The following is a 23,850-nucleotide window of genomic DNA, read 5'->3' on the forward strand; positions in this document are numbered from 1 at the left end:
CATTTATTCTTATAAGGTACCATTTGGACGGGTACAATATGTAGGCCTAATAGTCGTGTTCAATATTTATTGTCTTTTTACATTTAGAAATACTACCTTCCAAAGGAAATTGCCAGTATAACCTGAATGGATTCATAAGATTGTAAAAGAATAGTGTAGAATGTTTACATGTATAATGTATACCTCTTTATAGCCTAGAAGCCATGTGTTCACTCCACAAAACTTGAGGATATCGCATATTGGACACCCCCTTACATTTTGGCTGTAAAAGTGGAAAAGAATGGGGGTATAATATGCGAGTAAATTATGTAATTACAATGCAGACACTTAGAAATTTACCCAAAATTTACAAACTATTCCATTAGAAGTAGTGTACAGCAATAACAGTACAAGGCAATCACGTACAAATTCATGCACAACTTAAATGTCTTAACACTACGATTTACAATACATTGAATTTAACATTCAAATGGCACATCTTCACGCAGAAATTTATTCAAAATATACAGGGTCGTGCAATCTATTCTTGAAGCATCTTACATTTTCAGGAATATCATCAGCATTTACCTGATTGTAAGCCAACCTGTATTTTCTGCTTTTTCCTTGGTTCAGAAAATGCTCCTCAGCTTGGAATCAGTTATTGTCAACACAGCCAGTAAAATAGTCGACACTGAAAATTTATCAGTCAAAGTGTTTGATCTTGCATGGATTTGAAGACAGTGATAATGACAAAAAATAGGTAACGATGAATCTGAATTATGTGATACTAAACAAATCATTGGCTGGAAATTTATTTCTTTTGCTCTTTGTGTTCTTCATCTCTACATGATGATGTCATCCATTCAGTCTAATTCGACCATCGACGATTCTATGAATTAGCGCTCTCCAAGTTGTCCTGTTCCACACTGCCTCCTTTAGATGTTCCAGGGTGAGGATTGTGTTTGTTTTAATGGTGTCTAATCAACGAGTCCTCTGGCGACCTTGTCATTGATCATTCCTAGTACGATTGTTTTTTCCGATGTATCTGGTCGCATATTGTGGCCAAAGTAAGCTAGTTTCAGCTTCATAATCTTACCAGCCAATGACATACGGGGCATGATGCGCTCTAAAACTGCCTTATGGGTGATTTTTGCAGTCCATGGTATTCATAAGATTCTTCGCCAACACCAGAGCTCAAAAGCGTCGATCTTCTTTTTGTCTGCCTGTTTCAGCGTCCAGCTCTCACATCCATACATGAACAGTGGGAATATAATCGCATCGACTAATCTGTACTTGGTAGCCAAACTGATATCTCTGCTCTTCCAGATTGGGGACATAGTTATCATAGCGATACGTCCAAGTGAAATCAGTCTTTTGATATCAGGACGGCAATCTTCACTTTGCCTGATTTTGTTTCCTAAGAAGATGAAATCCTGCACACTCTCTATCTCTTCCCCATTTAGCCTTACACAAACTGTACCACGCTCATCTGTAGTCACAACTTTGATCTTTTTAATATTGAGATAGAGGCCCATTTTTTCACTTTCATCATTGAGGCAGGAAATTAAAAGCTTTAGATCTTCTTCTGTTTCTGCTAGCAAGGTTGTATCATCAGCATATCTCAAATTGTTTATAGTTCTTTCTCCAATCTTCACACCAATGTCGAGTTCTCTAAATTTAACTTCTGCATACCTTTTTCAATTTTAAACCATTAAGTGTTGCCATATGGTGTGCAAACTGCTGCCTCTTGTTCTGTATAAAGCGAATGTATCAATTGAATCAGATGTAAGGGTACCCCCAACTCCAGCATGGCTTCCCAGAGTCTGCCTTGCTCGACACAGTCAAAGGTTAGATAGCATTAAATAAAGTCCTCGATTCTGTCTGTCTGTGACAGTTAATCTCGAGAACCACCAGATGTATTTTGATGTGGTTTTCACCATTCTATAAAACATTTTCCGAGAAAGGTTTCTATATAGAAACTTTCATCTATGACCGAAAGAAGCTGAACAGTAACGATTTCAGCGAAGCGAGTCGAAGGAAAAACGACTATCCGTGCTCCTTGTTCAGCATAAAAAGTTGTACAAAAAGTCCACGACAGTATATGTTACAGTTTGCAGAAAAAACCAACGTCAAATTTAGAAACAACTTATTAAATTATTCACTTCATGTAATTTTCATCTATACTTACGGAGATATAGTCGTTTTCATTTTATCGTGGAAATATGGAAATGTAAATGATTAGCTTCAGAGTGACAGAGTAGATTAATAGTTCACTAGCCTCTCACCCAAGCTATCAACGACTTCGGCCAGCAGCTAATGGTCGAGTTAAGATTTCAGAGAAGAATGGATGTGTTGCGAGTTTTGCTTATTCATTTAATTCGCTTCGCTTTTTCTGTGTTCTCTCTGTGAATATTTCCTTCCACAGTCTGCTTAGAGATTCCATGGAAATTTGATGCACCTCAGCCTTTTTAAAATTCCGTCTGTGAACATTGCCTTGCAGAGGCTACACAGTTGAGTTGTGATTGGGGTGAGAGGGGATGTGTTTGGATTTTTGCTGTTAATTTCATGCACCTCTGTGTTTTTAAATTTAATTTGAGAACATTTCATTGAACATGCTGTGATACAATAATAGTTTTCCAGTGGTTTTTTGTTATCAGTGTAAAATCTTTGATAGCCTATCATGCCGAGGTGGGAAGCGTATATAGGTCACAGTACATTGCATTCAAAATAAGTAATTTACACCCACCAAAGTTATGCAGTGAGCCACAATTGGTAATGAAAATTGTGAAAAAATGTTTGATTGAAGCTACTATTTTAACTGCCTATGGCACAGGAGAAACAATATTAACTCAATTGCTTCAGGTTTAATGGTCCTGCGTGCTCGCTCAGAAATCGTCCTCAACACGAGTCAGGACTACTGTGCACCGCTCTGAAATAAATGGGACAGCAACTAGAATTTTCACACACAGTTTTCAGTGAGGTATTCAACAACAATGATGTTAGACCGAAGACTTTTTGTGGTAAATCTCGAAACATTCAGGTATATGTAGAGGTAGTTCACACTACTCAATGTCTCTCAAAAACTTCTGGTCTAAATACCTTTATCTTTGTTCCAATATAATTTGATGCAAGGCTTACGAACCTGGGACATCAGAATGCAGAGGGTAAAGTAGACCTTAATTTCATCCTCATTAGTGTCAAACCACTTTTCACCTCCTTTTCCCATGTGAGCCTGATAATTGTTCCATAGTAAAAATGTTTGTTTCCCCGCACAATGTGGGAAAACAACGGGTCCATAACCTCCAAGAACACAGACAACTCCGATATAGGATTATCTAAATATTTGTCTCTTAGTTCTCCTGATACCCCTGGAAAGCCTGCAAAGTGATGAATAATTGGTTGGTTATCTCTATTACTAACCTATCACCCAGTCACTGTTTTGGTTTCGCATACTTTAGGTACAATTTCACTATCACTCATATCGGATGAAGTATCACTTTCACTTTAGATCTCTTCTTCACTGTTGTCATAATGACAATTACTGTCCTCTGAATCTAAAACACCTTCAATTAACTCAGCAATAGCATTGCTGTCAATTGCCTATACTACGCCCGGAGAATGATTGATACCTGATGACATGTTTGTGTTGTCAGGGCTACAATTAGGCAATAAATAACAGTGCAAGTTCTTAAAAACAAGCCACATTCCTGTTCTATTCACAGAAGTTCACAAAAGGAAAACCCTTGTAGGGGTGATCAAAATATAAGCTAGTAGCTATGACTCTGTGCGGCACGTGAATGCCTCATCATTTGAGTTTGAGGCCTGGCCAGTGCTGGTGTGAATGGCACATCAAATGAGTCAAGTGGATTAATATCGAGAATCCCTACGTTACTTCAGATTTGCCTTTTGATTTCAAACTAGTCTAATTTCAGGTAAGAGTCTTCTTTGGTGTGGCAATAAACGCAGCACATGGCCATGCCCTTAGTGTGGCTGGAGTTGATCATGGTGGAGAATGTTTTTCTCATGGATAGGTTTACTTGTCCCTTTCACGTGTTGCATCAAAACAAAATATTTTCATGTTCACTTTTGGAGGAAAATCAAATTTTCATTTCTGTTTTCCTGGGGCCGGCTTATACTGTAATCAAATAAATGCGGTATTTCAATAATTTAGACAGACTTCATGTTGTTGTTTGAGTCATCAGTCCAAAGACTGGTTTGATGCAGCTCTCCATGCCACCCTATCTTGTGCTAACCTTTTCATTTCTACGTAACTATTGCATCCTACATCTGCTCTAATCTGCTTGTCATATTCATACCTTGGTCTACCCCTACCGTTCTTACCACCTACACTTCCTTCAAAAACCAACTGGACAAGTCCTGGGTGTCTTAGGATGTGTCCTATCATTCTATCTCTTCTCCTCGTCAAATTTAGCCAAATCGATCTCCTCTCACCAATTCGATTCAGTATCTCTTCATTCGTGATTCGATCTATCCATCTCACCTTCAGCATTCTTCTGTAACACCACATTTCAAAAGCTTCTATTCTCTTTCTTTCTGAGCTAGTTATCGTCCATGTTTCACTTCCATACAATGCCACGCTCCACACGAAAGTCTTCAAAAACATCTTTCTAATTCCGATATCAATGTTTGAAGTGAGCAAATTTCTTTTCTTAAGAAAGCTCTGAAAGCTCTTCCTTGCTTGTGCTTGTCTGCATTTTATGTCCTCCTTACTTCTGCCATCGTTAGTTATTTTACTACCCAAGTAACAATATTCATCTACTTCCTGTAAGACTTCATTTCCTAATCTAATATTTTCTGCATCACCCGCCTTCGTTCGACTGAACTCCATTACTTTTGTTTTGGACTTATTTATTTTCATCTTGTACTCCTTACCCAAGACTTCATCCATACCATTCAGCAACTTCTCGAGATCTTCTGCAGTCTCAGATAAAATAACAATATCATCGGCAAATCTCAAGGTTTTGATTTCCTCTCCTTGGACTGTGATTCCCTTTCCAAATTTCTCTTTGATTTCCTTTACTGCCTGTTCTATGTAAACATTGAAAAGGAGAGGGGACAAACTGCAGCCTTGCCTCACTCCTTTCTGGATTGCTGCTTCTTTTTCAAAGCCCTCGATTCTTATCACTCCAGACTGATTTTTATACAGATTGTAGATAATTCTTCGTTCTCGGTATCTGACCCCTATCATCTTCAGAATCATAAATAGCTTGGTCCAATCAACATTATCGAATGCCTTTTCTAGATCTACGAATGCCATGTACGTGGGCTTGTCCTTCTTGATTCGATCCTCTAAGATCAGACGTAAAGTCAGGATTGCTTCACGTGTTCCTACATTTCTTCTGAAGCCAAATTGATCTTCTTCCAACTCAGCTTAAACTTGTTTTTCCAATCTTCTGTAAATAATACGTGTAAAAATTTTGCAGGCATGAGAAACTAAACTGATTGTGCGGTAGTTTTCACACCTGTCAGCACCGGCTTTCTTGGGAATAGGTATAACAACATTCTTCCGAAAATCGGATGGGACTTCTCCTGTCTCATACATCTTGCACACTAAATGAAATAACCTTGCCATGCTGCTTTCTCCTAAGGCAGTCAGTAATTCAGAGGGTATGTCATCAATTCCAGGTGCCTTGTTCCTATTGAGGTCACTCACAGCTCTGTCAAACTCTGACCTCAAAATTGGGTCTCCCATTTCATCAGCATCAACAGCCTCTTCATGTTCCAGAACCAAATTATCTACATCTTTACCTTCATACAACTGTTGGATATGCTCCTGCCATCTTTCTGCTTTGTCTTCTTTCCCTAGAAGTGCCTTTTCATCTGAGCTCTTAATATTCATACACCTAAATTTCCTTTCTCCAAAGGTTTCCTTGATTTTCCTGTATGCAGCATCTACCTTTCCCAGGACCATACAACCTTCGACATCCTTGCACTTCTCCTTCAGCCATTCTTCCTTAGCTACCTTGCACTTTCTATCCACTTGATTCTTTAATCGCCTGTATTCTTTTCTGCCCTCTTCATTTCTAGCATTCTTGTATTTTCGTCGTTCATCAATCAGGTCTAGTATCTCCTGAGTTATCCACTGATTCTTAGTTGATCTTTTCTTCCTTCCTAACATTTCTTCAGCAGCCCTACTGACTTCATTTTTCATGACTCTCCACTCTTCCTCTATAGTGTTTCCTTCAGCCTTTTCATTTAGTCCTTGTGCAACATGTTCCTTGAAACAATCCCTCACACTCTTTTCTTTCAACTTATCTAGATCCCATCTTTTTGCATTCTTTCCTTTCTTCAATTTCTTCAACTTCAGATGGCATTTCATGACCAACAAGTTGTGGTCAGAGACCACGTCTGCTCCTGGGAAAGTTTTGCAATCCAACACCTGGTTTCTGAATCTCTGCCTAATCATAATAAAGTCTATTTGATACCTTCCAGTGTCTCCAGGTCTCGTCCACGTATACAGCCATCGTTTGTGGTGTTTGAACCAAGTATTGGCAAGGACTAAATTATGATCAGTGCAGAATTCAACCAGCCTACTTCCTCTTTCGTTCCTTTGTCCCAATCCAAATTCTCCTACTGTACTACCTTCTCTTCCTTGGCCTACCACTGCATTCCAGTCTCCCATCACAATTAGATTCTCGTCACCTTTTACATATTGTATTAAATCTTTTATCTCCTCATATATTCTTTCGATTTCTTCATCATACGCTGAACTAGTAGGCATATAGACCTGCACTATTGTGGTGGGCATTAGTTTGGTGTCTATCTTGATGACAATAATTCTTTCACTATGCTGGTCGTAGTAGCTTACCCGCTGCCCTATTTTCTTATTCATTATTAAACCAACTCCTGCATTTCCCCTGTTTGATTTTGTGTTGATAATTCGGTAGTTGCCTGACCAAAAATCTCGTTCTTCCTGCCAACGTACTTCACTTACACCAACTACATCTAACTTTAGCCTATCCATCTCCCTTTTCAGATTCTCTAACCTACCACAACGATTCAAACTTCTAACATTCCACGCTCCGACTCGCAGAATGTCAGTATCCATCTTCCTGGTGATCGCCCCCTCTCGTGTAGTCCTCACCCGGAGATCCGAATGGGGGACTAGTTTACCTCCGGAATATTTTAAACGGGAGGAAGCCATCATCAGTACATCATTCATACAGAGAGAGCTGCATGTCCTCGGGAGTTAGTTACGGCTGTAGTTTCCCGTTGCTTTCAGCCGTGTAGCAGTATCAACACAGCTAAGCCATGTTGAGTATTATTACAAGGCCGTATCAGTCAATCATCTAGACTGCCGCCCTTGTAGCTACCGAAAGGCTGCTACCCCCCTTTCGATGAACCATTCGTTAGTCTGGTCTCTCAACAGATACCCATCCGATATGGTTGCACCTGCGGCTCGGCTATCTGCATCATTGAGACACGCAAGCCTCCCCACCGCGGCAATTGTGTTTAGTCTTCACCTGGGAAAAGGTCATTCAGTTTAACAGCTGCACCTTATAACCAAAAACAGGTCTTGCATCCTATGTTCAGAACTGGAACATTTGACGTATGGTTTACAATTTTCTCTGCATGCAGAACATTACTGTTTGAGCTAGAACTGCATGTCTGGCGTGCCTACTCTTTATGGTTTATTGAAAAGTTTTAATGTACTCTATTGCATCTCCCTGAATCCCTCTTGCTCCTTAATGGAACCAGACATTATACCGCTTGATCGATTCTGCGGTTTCCCGGCCGAGGCCAGTGGCAGCAGTCGGTGTGCCACGAGAGAGTACACTTCCGTTGGTAGCAGGACTCACTACGGACCACATGATACGCCGGCTCAGCTGCTTATCACTGTGGGCTGCTTTACAGGTAATGTTTTATTTGCAGTTTAAACGCATAGTGATTGTTTTAAAGAGCAAAATAACAAGGTTAACCCTTTGAGTGCTGGAAAAAATTGTGTAGTTAAAATTGCCAAGCCCATTTACCTGAAAATATAAATTGTTGGGTACACATTCATAATCTTTTAAATATAAATACTTTCCATACTGCTAATTTTAGTTGTACTTGGTATGGGGATACTAGAGTTTTTTGGCTATGAAAGATTTTGAAATGAATCACTACGATGTGTTTCTCTTTTTATGTTAATGAATCATCTTTCCTCTCTGTATGTATGTCCAACCCTTGCCCCGTTTCTCTACGGCGTTGGGTATGAAGTGAGATAAATCTTTGTAGGGAGTTTTATGACCGGATGCCCTTCCTGATGTCAACCTCATCAGAGGAGTTAATGTGATGTATGATAGTAGGAAGGGAGAGGGTGCCAGCACATAGCCTACTCATATCAAATAGTACCAAGGCTTTACATCTCCATCCAATGGACGAATCGCCATCAACAGCACCACATGCCCTCACTCCATACAAACACTGCGGAGAGGTTTGGAATTTAATCCAGGCTTCTGGCATGCAATCGAGTGATAAGAAATTGTATACCACCACCTCTCCTACCCTGGCGGCCAACGTTCTGATGGTGAAAATATTTTGACCGTTGGGACTCAAACCGGCTAACCAGAATATCAGACGCCTTAACAGGCTTTCCTCTCTCCAGTAAGGTATTTTAATATATAATATTAGGAACCTTCTCAAAATAAGTTTTGAAAAAATGTACTTTTCAAAAGTGAAAATCACGTTTTCCTTGCTAGTAAGGCATATCATAACTTTGATTAATGGTTGTCTCCAAACTGCGAAGTAAAAGAAGTCAAACTGTTGTGTTACAAAGCATTAGACTCTGTAGGCCATGAGCATACGTGCAGAACTCTGGCTTCATTTGGAAAAGTGAACAAGGGAAACGATGGTCCACATTTGTACATCCTCAATACATTACTGTACACCCACTTGGGTGATTACACTTTGTAGCAACTTACATTTTACAGATTAATTTAAATTAAGAGCAAACCTTCATTAAAATGAGGTAAACACGGCTCGACGCGAATGCTGGTATCTTCCTGTTGCTACATGCAAGTAAGTTCACATGTTAGTCTAAACTCTTTAGCCACCTGCGTTAAAAGCTGCCCCTGCACTCTTGTAGCCTTGTGTGTGGAGATAGCACTGATCAAATGGATACATGGAGGTGAGCTGGACAACTTGGAAACAAATGAAGTGTCAACCCCCTAACAGTTATAATTTTATGCCAAACAATGTTCATGCCAAGCCCCTAAGTGGCACTCCACACCCCAAGTATACAAGAACCTCGTTTATCTGGCCCTCATCAGTCCGGATCTCTGGTTTATCTAGATCGAAAGTAATACATACATACATACATACATACATACATACATACATACATACATACATACATACATACATACATACATACATTATCATTATAGACTGTTATGCCTTTCAGCATTCAGTCTGCAAGCCTCCGTGAATTTACTAAACGCCGCCACAATCCTCGATTTGCAACTAGTGTTGTGTCCTCATTGAGTTCTATACCTCTTATCTCTAAATCGTTAGAAACCGAGTCTAACCATTGTCGTCTTGGTCTCCCTCTACTTCTCTTACCCTTCATAGCAGAGTCCATTATTCTCCTAGGTAACCTATCCCCCTCCATTCGCCTCACATGACCCCACCACCGAAGCCGGTTTATGCGTACAGCTTCATCCATCGAGTTCAATCCTAAATTAGCCTTTATCTCCTCATTCTGAGTACCCTCCTGCCATTGTTCCCACCTGTTTGTACCAGCCATCATTTTTGCTACTTTCATGTCTGTTACTTCTAACTTATGAATAAGATATCCTGAGTCCACCCAGCTTTCGCTCCCTTAAAGCAAAGTTGGTCGGAAAACAGACCGATGTAAAGATAGTTTCGTCTGAGAGCTAACTTCCTTCTTACAGAATACTGCTGATCGCAATTGCGAGCTCACTGCATTAGCTTTACTACACCCTGATTCAATCTCACTTACTATATTACCATCCTGGGAGAACACACAACCTAAATACTTGAAATTATCGACCTGTTCTAGCTTTGTATCACCAATCTGACATTCATTTCTGTTGAATTTCTTACCTACTGACATCAATTTAGTCTTCGGGAGGCTAATTTTCATACCATACTCATTGCAGCTATTTTCAAGTTCCAAGATATTACAGTAGACTGCAGGCTTTCGGCACAATCTGCCATTAAGATCAAGTCGTCAGCATAGGCCAAACTGCTTACTACATTTCCACCTAACTGAACCCCTCCCTGCCATTTTATACCTTTCAGCAAATGATCCATGTAAACTACGAACAGCAAATGTGAAAGATTACAGCCTTGTCTAACCCCTGTAAGTACCCTGAACCAAGAACTCATTCTACCATCAATTCTCACTGAAGCCCAATTGTCAACATAAATGCCTTTGATTGATTTTAATAATCTACCTTTAATTCCATAGTCCCCCAGTATAGCGAACATCTTTCCCCTCGGTACCCTGTCATATGCTTTCTCTAGATCTACAAAACATAAACAAGGTGCAATTACTGCTTTTGTCCAATCTGAAGGTATCTTACCAATACTACACGCTAATTTTACTACTCTAAGGGTGGCGTGCACCATCTTGGAGTAAATTACTACGGAAGTAGCGTTTACTAAAGAAGTCCATACTACAGAAGTAAATTACTACGGGAGTTATTTACTCCGGAAGTAACGCTGGAGAGTTGAAGTACGATTTACTCTTTTAGTTGCTACCACCGCCGTCTCGATCCTCCTATACTGCCTGCTCTATGCCAGCCTTTTTGCGACTACGCTGCGACACAATTTCTCCGCTAGATGGCAGACATAGACGCACAATGGTCTAAACTTATTCTAATGACGACAGCCTACAAAACACTATGCAGTATGGTCATATGTTCACTGAAGCTCGTAAATTACATCAGTAATATTAAATATCGGCAATATTACCTGCACGAAGTCGCAGTTGGCCTCTTCATGCACAATTTAAAGATTTTCCTGGACGAAGGCTTGGAGTGGTACCGTACTTTTTGTGTTCTTGCCAACGCAATATCAAATAGAGGTCTTACGAACTTGGTTAGGATAATATTACTAACATTTTGCTGATGTTCTTTGACCTCACACTGTAACAAAACACATTCTGAAAGTTTTTATTAAATATTTGTTTTACGTCGCACCGATACAGATGGGTCTTATGGCGATGATGGGATAGGAAAGGCCTAGGAATGGGAAGGAAGCGGCCGTGGCCTTAATTTAGGTACAGCCCAGAGTTTGCCTGGTGTGAAAATGGGAAACCACGGAAAACCAACTTCAGGGCTGCCGACCGTGGGGTTCGAACCCACTATCTCCCGGATGCAAGCTCATAGCTGTGTGCTCCTAACCGCACGGCCAACTCGCCCGGTATTCTGAAAGGGAAGACGTCGCAAGTCCTGGTATTACGCTCATACGCTTGAAGGACTTCGACAATAGGGCACATCAGTTTAAACGAACTCCTGGAGATGCTTCACCAGAGCAACAAAACTAGGTTTTGGGTATCGAACTCCTCCTCTGTCCTGATGTATAATCAGTTCCATTTAGAGGTGTCGAATCTCTAGGCAGTGAGATGTTGCTGACACAAATGTCACACTCCATCCTCTCTTCAACAACACGAACCTAGTACCCGTAAGTTAGGATTTGATTTCCTGTTTCTTGTTTGATTGGAGTATTATCGTCTGGATATCTGAGGTTGTCCAAAATGTCTAAACATGAAGGCGTTTTGTGATTGTCCGTCACAATTTTTATCACAAGGAATCCAATATCCTCCACGGCTTTAATCACCGTCTGGAAAAAAAAATCCGCAGCCTTTTTCCAGTCATTCAACCGGGCCAGAAATGGAATGAATGAAGCCCCCATCTAGCAGGGAGGATAGGAATTGTGCCGGCTGGCGAAGCCTGTCGCACCCCTCCGGGGCAATGATTAATGAATGACAGATGAAATGAAATGATATTCGAGAGTGTTTCTGGAATTAAACATGACAGGGAAAATCGGAGTATCCGGAGAAAAACCTGTCCCGCCTCCGCTTTGCCCAGCACAAATCTCACATGGAGTGACCAGGATTTGAACCACAGAACCCAGCGGTGAGAGGTCGGCGTCTACCGTCTGAGCCGCGGAGGCTCCAACAAATTCTGAAATAAGGTGTAAAGGCACAGATGCGAGAGTAATCTGAGGATATCCAGTTACTTCCTTCATTAGGTGCTTGCCTAGATAAAGCCGACAGCCGCTTTTCTCGCAATTCTCTTCTAGACGGTATTTCATGGAGTTGTATATTTTCTGGCTGCGAACAACCTTGCAGAGATTGGCAACATGGTATACAACAGTTGAATATTTCGGGGAAAGAATCTGAAGTTTCAATTCTACGAAAAATATACCTTGCACGAATGGAAAGAAACAAGTACCAACACCTTAAAATCACTTTTGAAATATCTATAAACATAACATGATTAATTCATTTCACAGTTCTATTCAAAATATATCTTGTACGAACGAAAGTGACCAGACACGTTTACTCATTGTACAAAATAACTCAGGTTTTCACACACATTCATGCACCAATAATACAGTGCTACACCCACATCGACAGCGAAGATTGTGCGTCGACTGGTGCACTCTTACGGCCATTTGGAGAACTATTGGTAGTCGCGCCTTCCTGTGTTAAACTCGTTGCCTACGCTATAACACAAGGCCTTGAAATGCACTCATGGAAACGGGTGGCATCCTAGTTCACCATTCAGCCACTAGGATCGCGTCCTTGCCCCCTTGTATTCGCATGACTGTATATGTCAATAAGTAAATTATATCCTAAATAAAAAGAACTGAAAGTTTTTGCAAGTATTGACAGTACTTTATTTATAGAGCGGTGCTGCATTGGCTTGGATATGTCATTGAAGTTTCAAAACTTTCCTTTTGAGGGGCTTCTTATCAGTTTCAAAACTTTATCTCTTCTACTTGAGTGGCTCGAAGCACTGTTGTCACATAGAGGTCTCAGAAATTTTCAGAGTAGAAAAAGAGGTGGTTTGTTGTCTTTACACTTTCTACACTTAATTTCACTGTTGAACATGTCTTTCGATAAAACCGTACACCTTTTTGTAACTCTCTTCGGGGCAAGTACTGCATAGCGGAGGTGACAAATTCCATCGTTCACTGCAGAAGTGCCACAGACGACGATTTTTTTCGGTATCTGAGGGCTCTTCTACCTTGAAAACACCGGGCGAGTTGGCCGTGCGCGTAGAGGCGCGCGGCTGTGAGCTTGCATCCGGGAGATAGTAGGTTCGAATCCCACTATCGGCAGCCCTGAAAATGGTTTTCCGTGGTTTCCCATTTTCACACCAGGCAAATACTGGGGCTGTACCTTAAATAAGGCCACGGCCGCTTCCTTCCAACTCCTAGGCCTTTCCTATCCCATCGTCGCCATAAGACCTATTTGTGTCGGCGCGACGTAAAGCCCCTAGCAAAAAAAAAAAAAAAACCTTGAAAACGAATAAGACACAATGTTGGACCTTGAGTAGCTGGAGAAGAGATAAGTTCTAAATAGCCTTTACAGTCTGTTTGTTCTTTTTCCACACGAACCATAATGTCATTGTATTCCGCTATTCTGCTTGGCTAGATAAGTTCTAAATAGCCTTTACAGTCTGTTTGTTCTTTTTCCACACGAACCATAATGTCATTGTATTCCGCTATTCTGCTTGGCATCTTAGGTAGCTGAAGAAGAGCTCGATGTCATCGCTTGTTAGGTTCCTCGTCAATGCATAATGCAAGTGTATACTTATGTGGTATTTTACGCAGGCCACAGTGGATTGGGTAGACAAGATCTATGCCTGATACATTTCCCTCATGAATCTTTTTTTACTTTCTCTGAATGCATTTGAATTTTCTTAATATATGACGAGGAAATCATTAATTAACTAACTGAGACGTTCATCTTCAGTACTAAAAGATGCTCGTTTGTTCTTATTCCTGGAATATGTCCCACGCAAGGAATTGCAGATGTCATGCGCATCGAACTATTTCATAAAATGCTCCATAAAACAAATGATTTTAAACTGTACGTAATGCTTTCGGGAAAAACCACCTCCACACTTTTCAAACTAGAGATTGTTTTAGGGGAAAATACAATATTTTTAGCTCTTGTTACATTCATTTACTCCGAATTTGTTGGGCAAATTATTTTTCTGGTTGGTTTCCTAATTTAAGATTTCTGAGTTTGAAAAAGCCTCTCAAATGATGCCGGTCACGGTAGCATTGTTTACAAAAAAGTCCAGTGAAAAATTTTGGGATCGCCCGATTCTTATGACATAACTCGGATCAAAACTTAGGAACAGAGGCCTAATTTCATCAGCTTGAAGTCGTATCTCATGCGTAATACTTCCTCTGCATAATGTTTCGAACATTGAACATTCACTGGAAACTTGTGAAACGATATTCCACTACCTTTAATTTCTCGTGAATAAGCCATGACTGGAACTGCGAATGCTTAACATCAGACGAATACATAATACATTCACAACCAACTCAGTTAATAAGCTCTTTTAAGGCGCGTTGGTAAACAGGGGGCAAGAAAGCGATCCTAGCGGCCCAGCATTGAACTTCAGTGTGACCACTTCGATAGCATTTCATGGGCTCTATTTCCAGGCCTTGTATTATAACGTAGGCAACGGTTAAACTAGTTGCATAGAGCAGGCAGTATAAGAGGATCGAGATGGCGGTGGTTGCTACTATAGAAGTAGCGTTCGTTACTCGCGGAGTAGTATTGTGTTTGTGTATCTTCTTTAAAGAAATCTAAATGGATAAGGTTATGTGCGATAAGAAACGGGAAAAAACGTACGCGAAAGAGATAAATGCTTGTTAATAGAGATAATGACGATCTATGCAAAGGATAGAGGGTGTAAGAAACACAACATAAAGATGCTGGATAAGAAAAGAAATTCATGGAAAGTCGTGACAGAAGAATTCATTGCTTCGAGTGACGGAAAACGCAGTGAAGAACAAGTTAAGATTCTGTAGAAGGACTTAAAAGCGAAGGTGGAAGCAAAGCAGAAAGTCATGGACACGTGGGAAAAATTGAAACTGATGGTGGTTTCTTGATACAGATCGCCTACATCCACAGCGAAATTTTCCCATTTTTACACCAGGCAAATGCTGGGTCTGTAGGCCCTACCTTAAGGCCACGGTCGCTTTCCAATGCCTAGGCCTTTCCTGCCCTATCGTTGCCATAAGACCTATCTGTGCCGGTGCGACGTTCAGCAAATTGAAAAAAAACATAAATACCTCTTCCGATTTCTGAAAAGTTCACCGTTGTCACCGAGAGGGCAAAAAATGGGAATATGCGCGCAGTCACAGTCAGTTGCACCCACGACGTGTGGAAACCTGCCAACGTGAAGAATATCCTTTTATTTTCCGAACGATCATCATCATTTGCAGGCGTACCTCCCTCTTAGCTTCAACTAGTGCTTTAACCGCGCGATGAATGATACGGTAAACGTTAATGAAATCACCGGCAACTGTACTGAAATGCTCCGGTACGAAACACTCGTAGGGCACACAGCAACTGTAATTTGAAATATGTAACAAAATTAAGACAAGAATTCAGCTGTAAGTGATCTCCAAGTAGATTTAGAAGGAAAGTAAAGGATTCCTTCCTTAAGACCAAAAACATTCCTGAAACTCTCCGTGTGCACATTATACGGCTCTTTCACGCACTGTAGGCCTACGCACTATTACATTTCCCATCGTTTTCTGCGTCGATATCGTCAATATAATCTAAGTAATCCATAAACACATTTGAAACGTCTTTCCTCTCATATACGGCACAATATTATCATTACTCAACAAGTCTAAACCTAGGTTACTCCATGCACGACGTGAGAGTAAATTCTAACCTATATTCGTGCGTTATTTACTTCTTTAGTAATATACTACAAGATGGTGCTCTTCAACATTTTACTCTTGTAGTAATTTAGTCCAGCAGTATTGAAAGGACTAAAATACTTCGGAAGTAACTTACTCTCGTATGGAAGTCGCCGAATGCTGACTTCAAGAGTACTTTACTACGGAAGTAGAACTTACTCTTGGTTGGTGCACGCCACCTTATGAAGCCATTTCATCCCTGCCTTCCCACTATACTTCACCATTGCAGGTTTAATTTCATCTATTCCTGCTGCCTTATGACAATGGAGTTTATTTACCATCCTTTCCACTTCCTCAAGCATAATTTCATCAACATCATTTTCCTCCTCCCCATGAGCTTGGCTGTTTGAAACACCACCAGGATGATTTCCTTTTAGATTGAGAAGATGTTAAAAATATTCCCTCCACCTCTCCATTGATTCCCTGGGATCTATTATGAGTTCACCTGAATTACTCAAAACACTGTTCATTTCTTTTTTCCCTCCCTTCCTAAGATTCTTTATTACTGTCCAGAAAGGTTTCCCTACTGCTTGACCTAGCCTTTCCAGGTTATTACCAAAATCTTCCCATGACTTCTTTTTGGATTCAACAACTATTTGTGTCGCACTGTTTCTTTCATCTACATAGAAATCCCTGTCTGCCTCGGCCCTTGTTTGGAGACATTTCTGATAAGCCTTCTTTTTACGTTTACAAGCTGCTCTCACTTCATCATTCCACCAAGATGTTCGCCTTTTCCCATCTTTACACACAGTTGTTCCTAGGCATTCCCTTGCTGTTTCTACTACAGCATCCCTGTATGCCACCCATTCTCTTTCTATATCCTGAGCCTGCTTACTGTCCACTGTTCGAAACTTTTCACTAATCATATCCATGTACTTCTGTCTAATTTCCTCGTCCTGGAGATTTTCTACCCTTATTCGTTAGCAGACAGATTTCACTTTCTCTACCCTAGGCTTAGAGATACTTAGTTCACTACAGATCATATAGTGGTCTGTATCATCGAAAAATCCCTGGAAAACTCATACATTCCTAACAGATTTCCTGAATTCAAAGTCAGTTAAGATATAGTCTATTATGGATCTGGTACCCCTAGCCTCCCATGTGTAGCGGTGAATGGCCTTATGCTTGAAGAATGTATTCGTAACAGCTAAACCCATACTAGCACAGAAGTCCAGCAAATGCTTCCCATTCCCATTACCTTCCATATCTTTCCCACGTTTACCAGTCACCCTTTCGTATCCTTCGGTTGTATTCCCAACTCTCGCATTGAAATCGCCCATTAGCTCTATTCTATCCTTGCTGTTGACCCTAACCACGATGTCAATCAATGCTTCATAAAACTTGTCAACTTCATCCTCATCTGCACCTTCACATGGTGAATACACGGAAACAATTCTAGTCCTAATTCCTCCAACTGACAGATCTACCCACATCATTTACGTGCCTAACAGAAACTATGTTGTGTGCAATGGTATTCCTGATAAAGAGCCCTACCCCAGACTCTGCCCTTCCCTTTCTAACACCCGTCAAGTACACTTTATAATCTCCCCTTACCCGAATATCACTTACTCCTAGCACATCCAGATGCATCCTCTTTGCTGACTCAGCCAGTTCTACCTTCTTTCTTCCATAAGCCCCATTAATATTGATAGCTCCCCATCGAATTCCATTTCGTTCACCAAGTTGTTTCCAAGGAGTCCCTCGCCTATCAGATGGGAGTGTGACTCTGTTACTCCCATAGGTCCGAGGCTTGCTTAAAATGTTCTGAGCTCGGTAAATTCATGAAGCAGGATGCTACCCTACTTGCACATAGTCCAAGTGAGGATCTCTCCTCTAACGGGTTATGGACCACCGGTGAATTGTACAGTCCTAGACGCCTGAGCACAGGGAGGGCCATGACTCAGAATATGTCCGAGATGCCCACTCCCATTCCATAGCAACTGGTATCCCGACTTTCAGGACCACTTACTAGTCCACTCAGCCTTTGCCCATGGTTCACGAACTAGGACGTGACTACAGTAACCCACAAACATGAATTTATTTTTACTCGTACGGTGTTTCTTTTACAGGATCGATTGTTCTTGAATGTCTTTTCCACTAAGGATAGTTAAGGACAGGAATTGGAAGTAAGTTGTCTGCGTTCTATGAAAGGTACCGTCACGGCATTCGCCTGGAATTGAGAATGGGAAACTGTGGACTCTTCCGAGTTCCTTGACACATTTGCATGCATTCCCGGATGCTCGGACATAGGTTTGAACAATGTAAATGACTGGTTGAAAAATTACTGTAATTCAGGCTATGGCATAATGACAAATGAATAAATTATTGCCTCTTGTTCCTCGGCAGTTAATGACAAGAGTGATGGTGAATTCGAAAATAAACCGGCGCTCCATCAGAAGAAACAGTGACTCATTGAGATGCACCAATTCAGCTGGACAAACTGATGGCCTATTTAGAATCCAAGTCTGAAAAAACACCAGCAGACTGATGTTAGTAAAACGTCTTCATGATCGTGCTGTGTGCAAACTGTATACAAATGCAAAACAGAAAAAGCTCACACATTATTTTAGTGCATAAAACAGAGTCGTAAATGTAAGAAAAGTGTTCTTATAATTTTTTTGTACAATTGAAACAAGGTATTACTCTACAACTTATGTTAATGTATAACATGTACTGTATTTGTTCTTTTAGGTTTTCTAGATTATTCAGATTTTCAATAATCCGGATCAGTTGTTCCGGTCCCACTTAATCCGGATAAACGAGGTTCTTGTGTAGTGACATCTGTCGATATTGACACCTTGTATTGTTCTTTAAGTCTTCAGGCTTTTTCAATCATGAAATTACCAGCGTTTTGCCCCAGTGTGCAGTTAACATTTCCAATCAATGAAATTAAATTATGGTTTCCTTCTACGAACTTTACCTTTTTGTTGTTGTATACAATTATTTTTACATATGTAGTTTCCATTTTTTTTTTTGAATTCAAGTAGTTTATTATTGTGAATTTTAAAATCCTCTCATCTCGAGTGTAAGTCGTTGGCACTTTATGGATTTATCCCAGTTTTACCGCCGGATGCCAGCCTATTGTGCATGTCTGTGGTGGTTTGTAGTGTGTAAATGAAGATGTGTCTTCTTTTGAGACAACATTGGATCACGTTCTTGGTAGGAACTCTCCGAGCCTTGCGGTCCTCCCGGAACACGAACGCTCAACCCCATAGCTAGAGGAATGAACTGTACACTGTTAAAACCCCCGGTCCAGCTCGTAGTCTGAACCGATGACCACGTGGCCAAGAAGTCAGCTGGATCTCGAGTATGTGTCTCAGGGAAAAAAATTTGGTAACGATGTGGGAGGGGCAGAGCTTACTGTTCTAGACCCGTGTCAGGTAACTGATAACTGTGAAGCAAGTTGTGGGGACAGTTATATTTAATACTCCTTCAAATTGCATGTTTGGTGACAGTTATCAGATATTGTTTGTAGAAGTTTCACCTTTTTATTTAATTAATCCCCTTTACATTTAATTTCCACGCTTACTGTTTTTAACTGAATTTATTTTATAATTTCTTACAGTCTATGGGAAGAGACGGTGTCCAGACTAGAATCCGAGATTCCTTTGAATCCAGCGAACAGATATGGAAAAGAATTTCGAAGTATCCCTGCCTTCGCCTCTTGGTAAGTGACAGTGTGATTTCTAGTTTGTTCTCCCCTGCTAGATAACCACCAGTTGTGGAACACTAAAAAATAACAAGGAATTAAAGGCAAGCAATTGGAGACATCTTGATTTCTTTTTATTTAAAAAGCAAAAGATATTTCAGATGGTTATTACTTATTCGAAATGGGATTGCACTTAGACGAGGTGGACCTAACGTTTATTTTATCACAGTGGGTAGGGGACAGCAGGGCCGAGTGTAGTGGTCATGTGTGTCTCGCATTGCCAGATGACAGAACAGTAAATGTAAACAAGCTGTAGTTTCTGGCATGGTGAAGTGCAGTCATATTTAACAGCAAATTAAATGGAATACTTTACAATATGTTAGAAAACATAAAAGAAATTAACTTAAATTATAGGGATCAATTTGCAAAACAAGACCCTGTAGAGTGCTGGGCAACTTTGATGTCCTTAGATTTTCAACCTATTCCTCTTGATCACGGAAGCCTATTTAGTTCTAGGAGAATTTTGTGTTACTTGATCAAAGTGTTTTGCAAACTACTTTTATGTTGCCAGTTCCACTACTTCCTTACTACGTTTTTCTGTTTATGTAGAGCCAGCAGCCAGGTGGAGAAGCAGGAACATACACAGTGTCCGAGGTAGTGAACAAGCCCGTCAGTAATGCTGTAAGTCTTACTTGTATTGACCTTTTTAATGTGCAGTGTTCTCTCTATGGCTGTATTATAGGTTAGCTACTTGCCACCTAGCGCAGATGAGTGGAACCTAAACTAGCGGCAATAGTCAGTCAGTTAGTGTTGTTGATGGTTAGGCTTTTGCATATTTGTTCTCTTTTGATAATATTAGGGCATTCAAGACCCTTATTCTTCGAGCGGATGTTCTTTTGTTTTGATACTCATCTTCATTATCTACGTGAGGAGTAGGATCTAAAGACCAGGCTGAATTCCACTTTATAAAAACAATATTGACACTAACAAGCGAGTTGGCTGTGCGGTTAGGGGTTCTCAGCTGTGAGCTTGCATCTGGGTGATAGTGGGTTTGAATTCCACTGTTGGCAGCCCTGAAGATGGTTTTCAGTGGTTTCCCATTTTCACACCAGGCAAATGCTGTGGCTGTTTCTTAATTAAGGCCACGGCCGCTTCCTTCCCACTCCTAGCCTTTTCCTATCCCATCATCGCCATAGGACCTATCTGTGGCGGTGCGATGTAAAGCAAATTGTAACAATCACCACTATCATTAGTTGATTACCATGACAACCATACAACATTTCCACATAAACGACGTTGGCTGTTATGGATAAAGTTGTGAATATCTCCATTGTAAATCACAAGATTAATCTAAGAGTTGTATCTGTACATTGCTTATAATGCACAGTAACAAGGAAATGCATTTTTTAAATTTCTGTCTGTCTGTCTGTCTGTCTGTCTGTCTGTCTGTCTGTCTGTCTGTCTGTCTGTCTGTCTGTCTGTCTGTCTGTCTGTCTGTCTGTCTGTCTGTCTGTCTGTCTGTCTGTCTGTCTGTACGTACAGGCATGAAGAAAAAATGGCTGAAGAGAATTCGGTATGTACAGTCAGGGTATGAGGTACTACAATCTAGGCTATAAATAATTTTATTCATACTGAGTGAAATGGTAGTTCAGTGTAAGGCCTAAAATGTAATTCCGGGCGAGTTGGCCGTGCGTGTAGAGGCGCGCGGCTATGAGCTTGCATCCGGGAGATGGTAGGTTCGAATCCCACTATCGGCAGCCCTGAAAATGGTTTTCGGTGGTTTACCATTTTTACGCCAGGCAAATGCTGGGGCTGTACCTTAATTAAGGCCACGGCCGCTTCCTTCCAACTCCTAGGCCTTTCCTATCCCATCGTCGCCATAAGACCTATCTGTGTCGGTGCGACGTAAAGCCCCTAGCACACACACAAAATGTAATTCTCAAATATCTAGTGGTCCTATCGTTAAATACTACATAAGTAAAGTTATATAGAAGTAAGTTTCCGATTATTTATATCATACGTTTTTACCATAGCAGCTATGATAACAGAGATATTCTTTAATTTAGATTTTTGTTGCTAAGTTTGTCATCATCATCATCATCATCATCCTAAACCATCTCCAGTTTCCCGGGTGTGGTATATGAGCCTCCTCCATCTCATCCTGTCCTTGTACCATTCTTCCTCCACCAACTTGTCCCAATCATGACCTCTCAGCATTACATCGCTCTTAACTAAATCTATCCATTTCCTTCGTGGCCTTCCCACGGGTCGTCTTCCTTCTACCTTTCTGTCAAATTCCTTCCTTGCAGTTCTGTTTCCTGGCATCCTCTTCATGTGACCAAACCACTTCAGTCTTGATATCTGAATCGTATTTAGGAGAGAATTGTCTATTCCTACTTCTTCTCTAATTTTCTCATTCCTAATCTTGTCTTTCCTGGTTTTCTGGATCATAGTGCGTAGGAATTTCATTTCAGCTGCCTGAAGTTTGGAATTATCTCTATTGGTCAGTGTTGTGGTTTCGAGACTGCTAAGTTTGTATCAGTGCTAAATCACAAGAAAGTGGCTGAACAGAATTGATTGAAAATCGGTATGTAAAGTCAGAGAATAAGGCACCACAGTCTAAGTTGTAAATAATTTTATTTTTCTGGATGAAATGGTAGTTTAGGGGAAGGCACCTAAATTTTAATTTTTAAGTACCTATATTATTGGTCCTGTCAAGAAAGCACTACGTAACAAAAAATCATTTATGTCTAATACAGTTTTACCATACTGACTATGATAATGGAATTCATGAATATCACTGAGTCTGAAGGAAATTAAATGTGAAGGCCTGCAATATGGAAAACTCATAAACCTGATCAACAATAACGTTACATTGACCATTGTTGTGAGGTGATTTTTCTCTTCTGCTGCCACTCATCTCCGATAGATGGGATTAATGCTCGTCTCGAGTGAAACAGTTGGGGAGTTAGATAACATTCTGTACGATAGTCCCATCAACGGCGGGTGCTACAGTCAGTACATATGACATAAATGTTAGGAATTGGATTTTGTATCATTTTCAATTATGTACACGTTAGGTTTCCGGATATATTGGTAAGTGTGGCAAGAGAGAGAGAGAGAGAGAGAGAGAGAGAGAGAGAGAGAGAGAGAGAGAGAGAGAGTGTGTGTTAATACATTAAAAAGGTATGGAAAATAAAAAGGATCAAATTATATTTTACACAACTTTTAGTATGTACATTTTTTATACAGCAGATATTAACAGAGAAATTTGGCATTTCTGGTTTTGTTCCCCCGTATATCAGTCAAATTATATATACAACAAACAAACACACAAAAATGGAATTGAACCCCCTTTCAATTTTTGTATACCTAATTCAAGACAGATTTGAATTATTAGGCAAAAATATGAAGCGTGCAGATGAAATTAAATTTTGTTTATAACTCCGAGTGTTAAGAAAAGACCTCCAAATAAAAATAGAATTTTTTTTTACCCTTCCATCTTGATAAGTAATGGGGAGTACCATAGGAAAACAGGAGAAGGATCTGTCAACACTAATACATTAGAAGAACTGCTGACCACCCAACTAAAATTGATAGCAGAAGAGTTAGCTCTAACAAATCCTAGTAAAAACATGAATGGTGGAATGAAGAATGTAACCAGGCAGTCGAGAGAAGACACCAAGTTTGGATAAATAATCAAGCCCAAAAGTCAGACAAATCAAATTTAGAACTAATAAAGCAAAGAAAGTCAACCCATAAAATCATCAGACAAACCAGACGCACACATCTTGAAAACACGTTACAAAAGATAGAAGAGAGTTTTAACAAAAAACAATCACAAGATTATTATAAAACCTTTGGCAAATACCTTAAAAAATATGAGCCCTCAATATTATTGCTAAGAGATAAATCAGGAAGGTTAGCCTATAGTAATCAACAAAATGCAGAGATCCTCACAGAGACATTCAACAAACTTAGGAATTGTGATACCCACTGGAAACTTTGGAAGTAAATACTGACCCACCCATTTTAACCACCCCAGATCTTATAGATCCTCCAACTATCAATGAGGTAGAATTCACAATTAAGGAACTAAAAAACTATAAGGCATGTGGTGAAGACCTAGTCTTTGCAGAAATCTGAGAAAATGCAGGGAAACCAGCAATCTACATCAACATGTAGTCAAAATGTGGATCACAGAGAAATTCCCAGAACATTGCACCTCAGGCGTAATCCATCCATTATTCAAAAAAAGAGAGAAAACTAATCCAGACAATTACAGAGGA

At 40.3% G+C, this 23,850-nt stretch overlaps 1 protein-coding gene across 3 annotated transcripts in view; it reads left to right on the forward strand.

Annotated features, from left to right (window-relative positions):
- LOC136876041 (pyridoxal-dependent decarboxylase domain-containing protein 1) overlaps positions 1–23,850 on the forward strand; it is a 236,988-nt gene that overhangs the window by 92,130 nt on the left and 121,008 nt on the right. For all 3 annotated transcript variants that reach the window (XM_068228198.1, XM_067149657.2, XM_067149659.2), the window contains exons 8-10: positions 7,699–7,854; positions 19,478–19,579; positions 20,171–20,242. In XM_068228198.1, coding sequence (XP_068084299.1) covers positions 7,699–7,854; positions 19,478–19,579; positions 20,171–20,242 — 330 coding nt within the window. The remainder of the gene's footprint in view (positions 1–7,698; positions 7,855–19,477; positions 19,580–20,170; positions 20,243–23,850) is intronic.

Source organism: Anabrus simplex, chromosome 6 (assembly GCF_040414725.1).
Source record: "Anabrus simplex isolate iqAnaSimp1 chromosome 6, ASM4041472v1, whole genome shotgun sequence".
NCBI classification, from domain to species: Eukaryota; Metazoa; Arthropoda; class Insecta; order Orthoptera; family Tettigoniidae; genus Anabrus; species Anabrus simplex.